Source organism: Pteropus alecto, unplaced genomic scaffold, assembly GCF_000325575.1.
Source record: "Pteropus alecto unplaced genomic scaffold, ASM32557v1 scaffold106, whole genome shotgun sequence".
Taxonomy (NCBI): domain Eukaryota; kingdom Metazoa; phylum Chordata; class Mammalia; order Chiroptera; family Pteropodidae; genus Pteropus; species Pteropus alecto.
Genome location: NW_006442103.1, coordinates 16469567 through 16482327, shown reverse-complemented (window position 1 = coordinate 16482327; position 12761 = coordinate 16469567). Strand labels below are relative to the sequence as shown.

Sequence of the window (12761 nt, the reverse complement as noted above, 5' to 3'; positions counted from 1 at the left end):
CAAAATCTAGTGCATTTTCTTTCTCTCCTAGAACTCTCGTCTCTCCCCAAGTTTTAGTAGAGAATAAAACCATCGAAAGGCTTCTTAGGAGGAGCAGCTCAGGAGGAACATAACTTTCAGTGCCATCTCTTTTTTGTTGCTTGGGTTTCCATCTACTCCTGTTCTACATTTTGAGACGTTACGTCATGAAAGGAAACAGTAATTCAAGAAAAAAGATTTTGTCAAGGGGCTGGGTTTGGAGGGAGGGGGAAGTATTACTCTTTTTGTCTATAAGATCTTTCAGTTTTATTTTGGGCTTTTACTTATCACTGTTGGGTCTGGGTAGTCCATCATTTTTGATCTTGATATTACCCCTTTGTTTCCCGTGCTTCAGTGAATTCAGTTCAATTGAGCACCTCATTGCCAGCTCTGCTGCGACCTCGTTTTGTGATTTCTTCTGCAGTGTTTTCTTTTCCATATCTCTACCTTCGCAAATTTACTTTGATGCCTGAATATATCCAGATATTCCCAGTACAGATCTACAGTCCGTTCTTTAGTCATATCCTTTTATTTAGGTGTAGAGACTGCATTGTTTCTGTATTGCCTCACAAGTTGCTGTTACTACACGTAATGCTACTGAAGTAATTCTGGAACAACTCCGAAACACACACACACAAAGCCTTTCTCGTCTGTGAATTTCCTTCACCCCCACCCCGCATTCCCCCAGCTGATTTCTTCCTTTCACTTCTTTTTCCTTCCTATGTAGTGTCCTTTTACATTTTATTTTATTTCCAATTTCCATTTTTTAGTTGCATTAGTTATATATGACTCTCTAGTTCTTTTTCCTGATCAGAAGCTCTTAGTCACTATCTACTTCTTCTCATCCCCTCCCACCCCCCCAAACTGCAGTCCTGTTGATTCAGGATGACTGCAGTCTACAGAGCCCTCCATCTTTGAATGTTACCAACCTAATCGGTATAATCAGCACCATGGACAGAGGCGGCTGTGGGGATTAATGGGTTTGGAAGACAAAACAATTGGCATAAATTTAGCCATAAAATTAAAACCAAACACATCTCATTTTGTGAATATGAAAGATTAATTTTCCTCTAGGGTATTATGACTTCACTTGATGTTCTGTGCTAAAATACTGACAAACAGAAAAAGTAACTTTTGGTAAGTTTTAAGGTAAAGAGAAGTTAAATATAGTCATAGAATTTTAAAGCAAGAGGGCACCTTAGAGATCATCTGATCTCTTTCCTTTGTTCTGTAGGTGATGGGGTTAAATGACATATCCAAAGTCACACAGATCATTCATTTTAGATCTTGAGTACTGGGAAGAGACAGGTAGCTTCTCTACTCAAGGTCATATAAGTGCCTTAGACAAAACAGGTATTACGTTTAAAAACATCCAACCCCTTTTCTTGAAGTCATCAAGTAAAGAAATTCATCTCTTTCAATGAAAAGCGGCCTCTATAGATGCCTGAGAGGAACCACATTTTCTTATCTCAGATGGCAAGTGAGAGGACTTTCTCTCCATCCCTGGCAAGATACTCTCCCACCATTTACATACACAGGGCAATCATAAGTCATTGTTACTAAGAAGGAAATTACTGATCTATATTTAAATGTATAAACCAAAGTTTTCATTAAAAAAAAAATTAGTGTGGATTAAAGTGCCTAACCTGTAGTGATTTAGTTATTATGAGCAGTCCATTATCAAATTTCATTAGCCTACCATAAGACTAAAATATAAGGCTTTCTAATTAAACTTACGAAGGTAGAGGGATAAAATCTAAATAGATATACTAACAGAAGCTTCTGAAAAGTTATAAAGTGGGAAAGAAGGAATGGTTATTTAACTAAGAATTAGCCGTCATTCCTATTACAAGGTCTATAGTCCCTCTTGCACGTTCCCTCAAATATGATTATGATGTCATTGACCTACTACCAGAGGACATTTGCTTTTTAAGCTGCTTTTGGTGAGCAGTGGAATGTGTGACTAGCACAGACCGCCCCTCATGTAAACAACCAGTGCGCATTTACAAGATGGTTTTTCTGGGGTCATGGTATGGTCTATGGCCATGAAATGGAGCAAAGCCAATTAGGCTGTATGTGGATCAAGCCTGTGACCTTGACCTCATTAGCACTGTGCTCTGCCCAGCTCTGCTAAATGGCCCCAGATGGTTAAGCTTAATGTAGCATTTTGTGTACAAGTGCCTTAGAGTGCATTCAGGGCGATCCAAAGTTTTGAACCAAGCACTTTTTATGTCTGGCTCGAAAATGAATGACATGCAAAAGAGCTTGATGTTTTTCTTATTCCTTATGGTTAACAAAGAATGGTGAATTTTATTCTGGATTTCTTGAAACACAATACCTCTTTTGGGTTGTTCCCTCTTCAATTATGAGAGTAAGTTGTAAAGTGCCATATCCTGACCTCGCTTGCTTTGGCAAGTTTAACAAGCCATTGTGGTAGAAACAAGGTATTGCCCAGAGGCCACTAGAATTCATTTGGTATTTGCTCCCTATTCCACAGGGTCCTTCCCCTAACACACATGTTGACAGCCTGAGAACTTGCAGGAGTTTTTCTACAGTTTTATACATTAAAAAAAAAAACCAAACAACCCCCCACCCCCCAAACCCCACAAACCTTTGGAGGCCCTTTGTCTGGGAAGTGGTAGCACTTTTTTTTTCTTTTTCTTGAGAGATTATTTTTAGAGTGGTCATTTTCAAATAGATTCAATCAATTAGAAATATTTTATGATCATCAATAATAAGCTGCGATAAGCTACTTGGGGAATAAGAAGATTATAAGTTACTCAAGTGTGTTAAGTATAAGAGTGTGAGTATATTCAAGAATGTTGTGGTCTGATAGGAAATGTATGTGTGGATACATACACATCATCTGTCTCTATCTATCATCTATCTATCTATCTATCTATCTATCTATCTATCTATCTATCTATGTATCATCTCTCCTCACATTAAAGGTCAACTAATAATAATATAAAGCAGGGTATGGTATGAGCCCTTTGAGTGTATGAATCATCAAATAAGTCAATTTAAATTAAGAAGAGGTGCTGTTTCAGCAACATAAGTTATCAGCATATTTTCTGGTGGTAATTTCCAAAGTGAAAACTATCTGCTGACTTTGAGAATTAGAGGACGCTGGACCCTGGTGTGCTTCAAGTTCCTAATGAGAAGACACTCTCAGCTTTTTCTCCTGCTACTTCTTCCCCTTTCATTGCTGAGTTTCCTACCTTAATCCCCTTCATAGGAGGATGTTTCCTGCCATGAGAGTGAAAATCACTGGCCTGGATCCACACCAGCAGTACTACATAGCAATGGACATTGTGCCTGTGGACAATAAAAGATACAGGTAATGAATGGCTCTGAGGGGTGGAATTGTGGCTATCACTGACATTCTAGAACTGTTCTTTAAACTCATTAGACCAAGTGTTTTAACAGTGCACCTTTAATGCACTGTATGGGGAACGAGGATGAAGGATATGCCAATGGCCTGTGGCAGAGCCCAGGCAGGTAGAATTCACCAGAGGCGGGAAATCAGGGCTCAGTGGCAGTTTGGTCTAGACTCCCTACTATATTTCTGGGGAGAGTCAAACTGTATAGTGTCTGTCAGAGTAGCAAAAGTCAAATGGATCTGGTCTAAAATTAATTCAGTTAACATCGAGAGTGATTAACATACTGAATGATTTAACTTATAAAATACTGATTGAGATGAGATGATTTCAGAAAGGGGAGAAAGTGGACCAGTGCTTTCAATATATTTGATGGATTACCCTGTGGACAACGGAGGGGAAAATAGGAGAACTGGATGAGACTTCAAGAAGAACATCTACTTAGGGAGAATTATCGTTCATTCATACAGGTTGTGAGCGAGTCTGTTAAGTCACTTTCCTTCGAAGTCATGAAAAGCCATCACAGTCTCTGTGTCTCTTGGATGGCTTACAGGTAGTTCTTGTCTGAAACAAGTTGTGGCTTAACTGATCTCTCGAGATCTCGATGCAGTCAGTGGATTGTGACTCATTTTGAAATATCCGAAGACCAGGACTGGTATGGCAGCGTGAGAGAGAAGTGGTCTCGATGGCAGGACTTATGAGGGGAGACGCTGCACATCTGTTCTAGAGGATCTTGGGAACTGTGCCCGTTTGCCAGCGTCCAGGTCCCAGGTGGTCCTTCGGAAATGGGAGGCAGAAAGTGTCGGATTCATGGAGAATACTCTAGAACTACAGGGCCATTAGCAAAGTCCGAAAAGCTGACCTCCTTTGCTACCAACAACATCTCATTTCCAGTGGTTTTGTGGGAAAATAAGGTGGAGGTGATGATGTTCGAAACCAGTTTCATCAAAGAAAACACCAACTGGGAGGACTTGGCGGTGTTTCTGGTGATGCTCGCTCTAAGGCAAAGGCCCTCCATTTTTATAGAAATGCCTCAAAATCCAGATTCTTAGCAAGGAAATAGTTAACAAGTGAGAGGCTTAGAGGGTCTCTGCATATAGCTGTGTTTTATAGGACAATATAGAAGATGTTTTTAATAAGGAAACAAATCCCGAACAAGTGGCCGACGGATTATATGGTTTGCATTTGAAAGGTGAAAGGTTGCAGTAAAATCCCTTTCCGTATCTAGCCACGTGGGTTTAGGACGCGCGTGTGCACGCCGGGGTGCAAGGCCAGGAGAGGCCGAAGGAAAAGGGCTGCGGGAACGTTTCCCTGTGAGACGCGGCTTGGATCATTCGACACAGCAATTCTCTGCTCTTGCCCACCCCATCTCACGCCCCATTTCCACCTCTGTCTAATTTTTCCTCATTATTTACCCTCCTCTGTTGAATCTCTACTACTTCTCCATTCTTGTCGCCGCTTCGTCTCTCCTCTCTCCTGTCCCTCCTGAGCCTCCGTTCCCTCTGCATCTGTCTCTGAATTCTCCTCTCTCTCTCTCTCTCTGTCTCAGATATGTGTATCATAGCTCCAAGTGGATGGTGGCTGGCAACGCTGATTCCCCCGTGCCCCCGAGAGTTTATATACACCCCGATTCTCTAGCTTCTGGAGACACTTGGATGAGACAGGTGGTCAGTTTCGACAAACTCAAGCTGACCAACAATGAACTGGACGATCAAGGACATGTGAGTCAAAGAATCCCATCTCCTTCTTCCTCCCTCTTCCCCCTTTTGCTCCAGAGCTGACTAGCCCCAGGCTTTTTCAAATAGGTAAAAGAAGACTCATCCTGCCACTTTAAGTCATCCTAAGGAAGTAAGCATAAGTCTTGTTTTCTTCCTGTGAAATTCCGTTTATTCCAAATCTAACATTTAGCAAATGTCTGCTGTACGTTATGTGGTGTTTATCAGACAGACTTCTTGTGCTCCAGGGACTCATGGTCTAGTCAAGAGAATTCAGAGACAGAAACACAAGATGAATTCAAAAATGGTGGAATCGCAACATTCGGTAGAATAACTTACAAGGGAATACACTCAGAGAAAAACTGAAATGACAGTTCTGGTTAATTTGTCAAGAAATTTATGAATTTATCAGAGGAGAGTAGGGCCTAAGGCTTTTCGGGTATAACTGGAACACTCGAAGCTATTAATTATCTTTGGCAGTAAAGCATATACTGAATTTTCACCGAATGCCAGAATCCATACTAGGTGCCGTGGGAAAATTGAAGAAGCTAAACCCATGGCTCCTAGCTTCAAAAAAAAAAAAAAGACCCTTTTTTTGAGGAAGGGAGAACACACATATACCATTCACTCTCACATGACATAAGAGAATGTCCATAAATTCAATAAGAAAATATGAATATTAGCTTGTAGGATTTAAAGGCAGCGGGAGCCCATGCTGAAAATTTAAAGTGGGAGGGAACCACTGTCACATGGCAGAGATACCGAGAGCTTTTAGTGGGGTGATGCGTATGGTACCGGGAGAGTCATTCAGTATTTACACAGGTAAAGTAAACATATTACAACCACCAGCCAGATTAGGATGCTCTGCTCCACGGCTCCACGTAACGCTCTCCAATGACTTATCCTTCCTGCCATGAGCAAGTACACTGATTTCCGGTTTCCCGGACAGCCACCCCTGATCTGTGCTCTTCCTATAATGCTTCCGTCCTATGATTTTATTTGCATGAAAGCCTAACAGATATAGGGACCTTAGAGCTGACCCTGGCCTGACGCTCCCGCTTCTTATTCCAGATCATTCTGCACTCTATGCACAAATACCAGCCCCGAGTTCATGTGATTCGCAAGGATTTCAGCAGCGACCTTTCACCCACCAAACCTGTACCTGTTGGGGACGGAGTGAAAACGTTCAACTTCCCCGAGACCGTGTTCACCACAGTCACGGCTTATCAGAACCAGCAGGTAAGAGGCTGCCTTTGACAGTCCCCTGCCGTATCTGCTTTTAAAGGAGCTCGTTCAGGCTTTCGGGAAGAAATGCTCACACGTGGCACTGAAGACCTGGAATGAGAGACAGCAGGCTTGCAGTGCACACGTGGCGCTGGTGATGACAAGGCGGTAATGCCTCGTGGCAGCTGGCATAGTCTAGATTTAGATCAGAGAGATCTTTGCCCAGGCGGTCCGGTCCTCCTAAGCCATTTTCATGTCTCTCTGCATGCGTACCCCTGTTCATAATCCCCACTGCGTCCTGGCAGATGTCCCTCATCCTTTGCAGTTCCTTTGCAAGTTCTGAGGTTGGATTCATTCTTTCCCCCTTATCTGCGATTTTCCATGTATCCCTCCACCCGGCTACATGGAACTCATCAGGCCTCTCGAATTCTAAGACCCGCGAACTTCATTTACACTTTCAGACTAAATTTACCTCCGTGTGACCTATACACCCTACGATCTGTATGTTTTTATGTCAATAATATGTTCATTCATTCCATAAATATTTATTGAGAACGTACAATATTCCAAGCCTAGCATAGAAATCAAGCAGGTTAAGACTTGTTTCTCGCTGAGCAAAGAAGAGTCTTAGTTGAGTGAAAGACCCGTAAATACATAATAATAATACAGTGGAATAATTTAACAACAGAGATGTAGACAGGGTGTTTTTTTGGTTTGAGGAATGATGTAAATTTTCCTGGAAGAGTTGATGGTTTTTCTGATGTCGAGACACACATATGAATTAGCCAGACTAAGGGAGGGGATACGTGGTTGGAGGAGGGAGAGAGAGACCAAGTCTGGAGTCATTGTGGGCATTTTAAACAATATTCTTTTTTTTGAGGACGGTGAATAGATGGCTTTACAAGTGATTTCACTTTATGCAATTCCCTAAAAGTTGCACGTGAATCTTATTTTTGTAAATTAGGTTGTATTTCGTCTTTTGGTAAATCATCTAATTAATAGGATCCTGCAGTGAATCCTTTTTCTGAAACAAAACGTTTTTGCTTATTTTGCTTGAAAGTCCCCATTCTTCTATTTTGGGCCTGCTTGGGGCAAAATGAACTTATACTGTAATACTCAGTACCTTTGGTATGGGTACTATGCTCAGTGATCTGATAGAGAAAGCAACAGAGGAGAAGTATTTATTCACTAAATATTCGTCAAGTGCTTACGATGTGCCAGGCAGGTGAAGGTGAGTTACGTAACCTTTGGGTCATGCAGAAAGCGTATTTCTTCCTAGTGAATCTGGATAAGTTTCCTCAGACATTCTTCACCTTCAGAGGAATTTGATGTACAACAGCCCCATAGTCTGGTGAATGTTAAATGCTATGTGGTTGTTCTGTTATCTTGGCAGCTATAGAAAGTTCCCATCTTCGGATTTTCCTGGTTGATCCACATTTGATCTAAACTAGAGGAAGAGTTTCGTTTGTTTTGGGTGCTATTTGAAAACTATTAAATCCTCTCGAACTCTTAGGTAGTTAAGATTGCAGAGGCCCTGGGGGGTCCTCACAGAAAGCTCTGATTCAAGACAGAGCAGAAATGTACGCATGGGCTTTGGAGCAGCCGGAACGCTGCGGGAGAACAAGTCTGAGGTTTTGAATAACTGATCGGACTTTTTCCCAAGATCCCCCGAACCACCATTTTGATCATTAGTTTCTCACGAAGGCAGAGGTGTGGCAGTCAATACTACAACTTGAGAATTTAGTTTGTAGAACAGACTAGAACACTGATGAATGAGCTCACTGAGATGGGTTCTAGAGGCCAGGGGGGTCACTTCTGTGACTCCAGCAGAGACGACCCTTGGTGACAGTGAGGGAAGACGAAACGTGGCTCCCGGAAAGCCCGTTCGCTGCCTCGACCTCTCGTAGGCGCGTCCCTGCGCTGAGCACGTTCTCCTTGGACAAATATTTTGTCTGTATCCTGCCAAGGGCGGAAAGACACCATCTGGCAACAGACACGCCTGGTCTGACTTCTGACCTCTCTCCTGACAAGCTGCGTGGCTGCGAGCAACTTTCTTAACTCCTCTCAGGTTGTGTCTCCAGGTCTGAGAATGTCCCGGCCTCACAGAACTGTGAGGACTCGAGGAGGGGACATGCACAGAGCCACCGACGCAAGCCTGGTGTCTGATTAGTGGCAGTCGGCTGACACCGCTCAGTGGCTGGGTCTGCACGGGCTCGGGGCGTGGGGAGGAGAGGCCATGTTACAGGATCAACTGCACGTTAAGGAGAAAGCGGTTGAAGAAGCTGCTGTGGCTTTCGAAGAGAGTATAATCACTAGGTAACTACTGTGATCTCTCTGTTCTCATGTCCTTTGGTGAATTCATGATGTGCCGCCATTCAAAATGGATGAGACGTACTCAGTTCTGCCCATTTTGAAGTCAAGATAACAGCTTTTGCCTGTTTAACAAGCCTCCCGTCCCCGGATAAATCAACACATGATTGTTTAACATTCCCTTTGGCTACGTAGATATGATTTAATATAATACGGTGTCTTGTAATAAGGCAGACTAACCTCAGCTCTTTCTCCCAAGAAACCTGAGGTCTGTATCGTGTAAGTCAGAGCTGTTAGCTAACGATCATTTTCAGACTTGTCTCGAAGATGCCAGGGAGCATAAACTGTTCTCTTATGTAAGCTATATTTACCTATTACTCTGTTTTTATTTCCCTCGACCTTCCGGAATGAGAACGATTACTATTTTACGGCAAACTGCTTCCTATATTTCTTTTTAAGGGAATGGTTAAGAGGCCTATGAGAGAAAGGAGAGGAGGAGTCAGTGGCAGGTTGTCACTGTTCTGGGGATTTGGAGAAGCACGGTGAGGGGAGGGGGACAGAGGAAATGGAGTTAAATGGAGGCCGCGTCCCGTTCCACGGACAGCAATGGGCTGGACATGTGGAGACCCAGGTTCCAGTCCTAAATTTTCCACTAGCCACCTGTGTCACCCTGAGCAAGTCGTTTTGTCTTTCTAGGTTTCATTTTCTTCTCCAAGGAAATCGGCGGTCGGCCTACGCTTTCTAAGGTCTCTCAGCTCTGAATTGATAATTTCTCCCTCTTTTTTTCCTTCATGCTTAAAATTTCTTTTTAAACTGATTTATTTTCAGTTATACTTGGCAGTCAATATTATTTCATATTCGTTTCAGGTACACAGCATAGGGGTTAGACATTTATATAATTTTCGCATGATTTTTAATAGGGTTGGGAGCAATTCATTGTTATCAGAGGCAATGGACGCATGATTTTCAAGTATTGAAAATTAGTAGAGTGTTTTTTTTTTAACCCCGGACCAACACAGTTTACCAGGTCCACGCTTGAGAGTGGGAGCGTGGTGTCTCGTTGCTGGTAAACGAAATACTCCGAACTGTACTATTCCTTTGTGACACCTTCCAGTCCTCGCCATCGCTCAAGCCTATGTTTCTTGTTGGCTTCTACCTTGTCACCCAGACTGGACACCTGACTCTCTCGCATCCAATCCGCCAGTAAACTCTGTCGCTTCTACTGATGGAATATTTTCTTCTTTCTAATCTCATTGTTTCTGCCCTTGTTCTGGACCCGCCTTCCCCTCACCTGCGGCTGTTGTGACAGCTTCCGGCAGAGTCGCCTGGACTGCAAGCTTAATGTCTCATATAATGAGCCATCACGTATATTCATTGCTGGATGAATCTTCCTAAAGCACCATTTCTGTCAAAAACTGTCTATGACTCCCCAGTGTCTCGGGAGTAAGTCCAGGATTCCGGGCCTTTGGTTAAGGTCCTCTGTGGATAACTGCCAGCTTCATTTCTAGGCTTATTTTCCATTAATCCTCATTATGCATCCACAAGAGTTCAGCGGTCCGGTTAGAATTTTGCTGCCGTTTGCACTGTGCAGCCAGCTGCCTTTTGCACGTGCTCTTGTCTCTCCAGCAATGCCCTTCCCCGTTGTCTTTATCTGTCTAGGTGTCTTCTGTTCTTCAGGTTTGGGCAAATACTGTCCCCTGTAACCTTCTTTACATTTTCGACTGCAAATGAGCTTTCCCTTGTCAAACTGCTAGTGACTGTATCTCTCTCATGATCCTTATCACTTTCTATCTTGTGTGTGTGTGTATGTGTGTGTGTCCAATCTTCCTCTCAATATTTTGAGCTTTTGGGGAACAAAGGTTGCACATTCTACAAAAAGTAATGTGATATGGTCGAAAACACCAGGCTGGGAGTTAAGAGACTTGAATTCTAGACCTCGTTCTGTAGCGGACAGACTGTACTGCCTTTGCAAATCACTCCACCTCAGAGTTTCTATTTGCAAATTGATGTTTTAGTCTGAATCCGTACTTCTCGGTCACCAGTCTATGGAAAAAGACCTTTGCGGTCCACTGAAAGATGAGAAAAATAAAAACAGTATAGAGATTTTTTTTTATATATGCAAACTTCATTTTAATAGACTATACATTATTTTATTTTGTCCTTTTAACTTTTTTGATGTAAAATGTCATTGACTTTATGAAATAATGATAGCAGGGGATAAGAGATGTGAACTCTCTTTGCTTGGTAGAACAAAAACACCGAAATATCAATGCTGATCTTTCAAATGTTGGAAGGGAGGGAATTAGAATTGGCCTATGAAAATCCGAACCCCAGAAACCACTAATTCAGATAAAGGACCCTTCCATCTCCATGTTCCTTTTTAAAAATAATTTGTTATCTTTTGATCACAGTTGACATACAATATCATATTAGTCTGAGGTGTGCGAAATGATTAGATATTTATACACCTTATGCAGTGATCGCCCAGGTAAGTCTAGTACTCATCTGACACCGTACGTAGCCATTACAATATTATTGATTGTATTCCCTGTGCTGTACTTTACCTCCCTGGGACTGATTTTTTAATTTTCATTTTTCAATTGGAGTTGACATTCAATATTATTTTATATTAGTTTCAGGTGTACAGCATAATGGTTAGACATTTATATAATTTATGAAGCGATCCCCCTGATTAGTGCCCATCTGGCACTATACATGGTTATTACAGTATTATTGACTCTAATAATACGCTATACTCCACATCCCTGTGACTATTTTTATATCCGGCAATTTGCATATCTTAATCCCTTCCCCTTTTTCACCCAAACCCCTTACCCCACTTCCATCTGACAACTGTCAGTTTGTCCTCTGTATCTATGAGTCTGTTTCTATTTTGTTTGTTCATTTATTTTGTTCCTTAGATCCTACATATAAGTGAAATCATATAGCATTTGACTTTGTCTGACTTATTTCATTTGGCATAATACCTTTCATCCATGTTGTTGCAAATGGTAAGATTCTGTTCTTTTTCATGGCTGAATAATATTCCATTGTAGAGATGGATCACATCGTCTTTATCCATTCATCTATCGATGGTCACTTAGGTTGCTTCCGTCTCTTGGCTCTTGTGAATAATACTGCAATGAACATATGGATAAATGTGTCTTTTTGAAGTAGTGTTTTGGGTTCCTTCAGAGAAATAACCAGAAGTGGAGTTGCTGGGTCCTTCTTTGTCTCTTGTTATAGCCTTTGTTTTAAAGTCTATTTTGTCTAATATAAGTGTGGCTACCGCAGTTTTTTTTGGTTTCCACTCGCATGAAATGTTTTTCTACCCCTTTACTTTCAGTCTGTGTGTGTCTTTCGATTTGAAGTCAGTCTCCTGTAGACAGTAGACGTACGGATCTTGTTTTCTTACCCATTTAGCCACCCTGTGTCTTCTGATTGGAGCATTTAATCCATTTGGATTTAAAGTAATTATTGATAGGTATGTAATTATTGCCACTGTATTATTCATATTTTTTATCTTTCTTCTTCTTAAAGAAGTCCCTTTAATATTTCTTCTAATACTGGTTTGGTGTTGATGGACCTCAGCTTTTTCTTGTCTGGGATTCCATCTCCGTATTTCTAAGATATTTGTGTCTGTCCCACAGTGCATAGCTCTGAATGTGTCCTTGGAAAATGACTGAGCGAATGATGAGCCAACATGTCTCTATTACCAGTTTCTTTATGTATCTGTGGTTCTGCTCTTTTGGATGTCAGTAGTAGTGAAGTGTGAAGAAAGGGTTTCTATTTCATGAAATAGTTTATGCTTTTCTTTCCCCTTTCCCCATCCCTTCCTCCCACCCTTGCTGACTGATCTGTGCTAGCATACTGGGCTGCTAGCATACTGAAGTTATTATTACTGTTATTTGCTCTCAGAGTGCCAACTTGGCAGGCCTACAGCGGAGAGGAAGGTACACCATGCCCAGAACCTCATCGTGGAGAATAAGGTGGTAGAGGTGGGAATCAAGGTGACTCCACACTTTATGCTTTTTCTTGGAAGAGGCTGACACCAACATGTCCTCATGGAATTAGCAGGAAATTTCCATTGCAGAGTCTTTGTCTTTTCTAAGGG

General features: G+C 41.9%; 1 protein-coding gene across 1 annotated transcript in view; it reads left to right on the top strand.

Moving 5' to 3' along the window:
* Positions 1–12761, top strand: part of TBX15 (T-box 15) — a 102650-nt gene that overhangs the window by 57867 nt on the left and 32022 nt on the right. The window contains exons 3-5 of the mRNA XM_006919686.3: positions 3257–3358; positions 4948–5119; positions 6185–6352. Of these exons, the coding sequence (XP_006919748.2) occupies positions 3257–3358; positions 4948–5119; positions 6185–6352 (442 nt within the window). The remainder of the gene's footprint in view (positions 1–3256; positions 3359–4947; positions 5120–6184; positions 6353–12761) is intronic.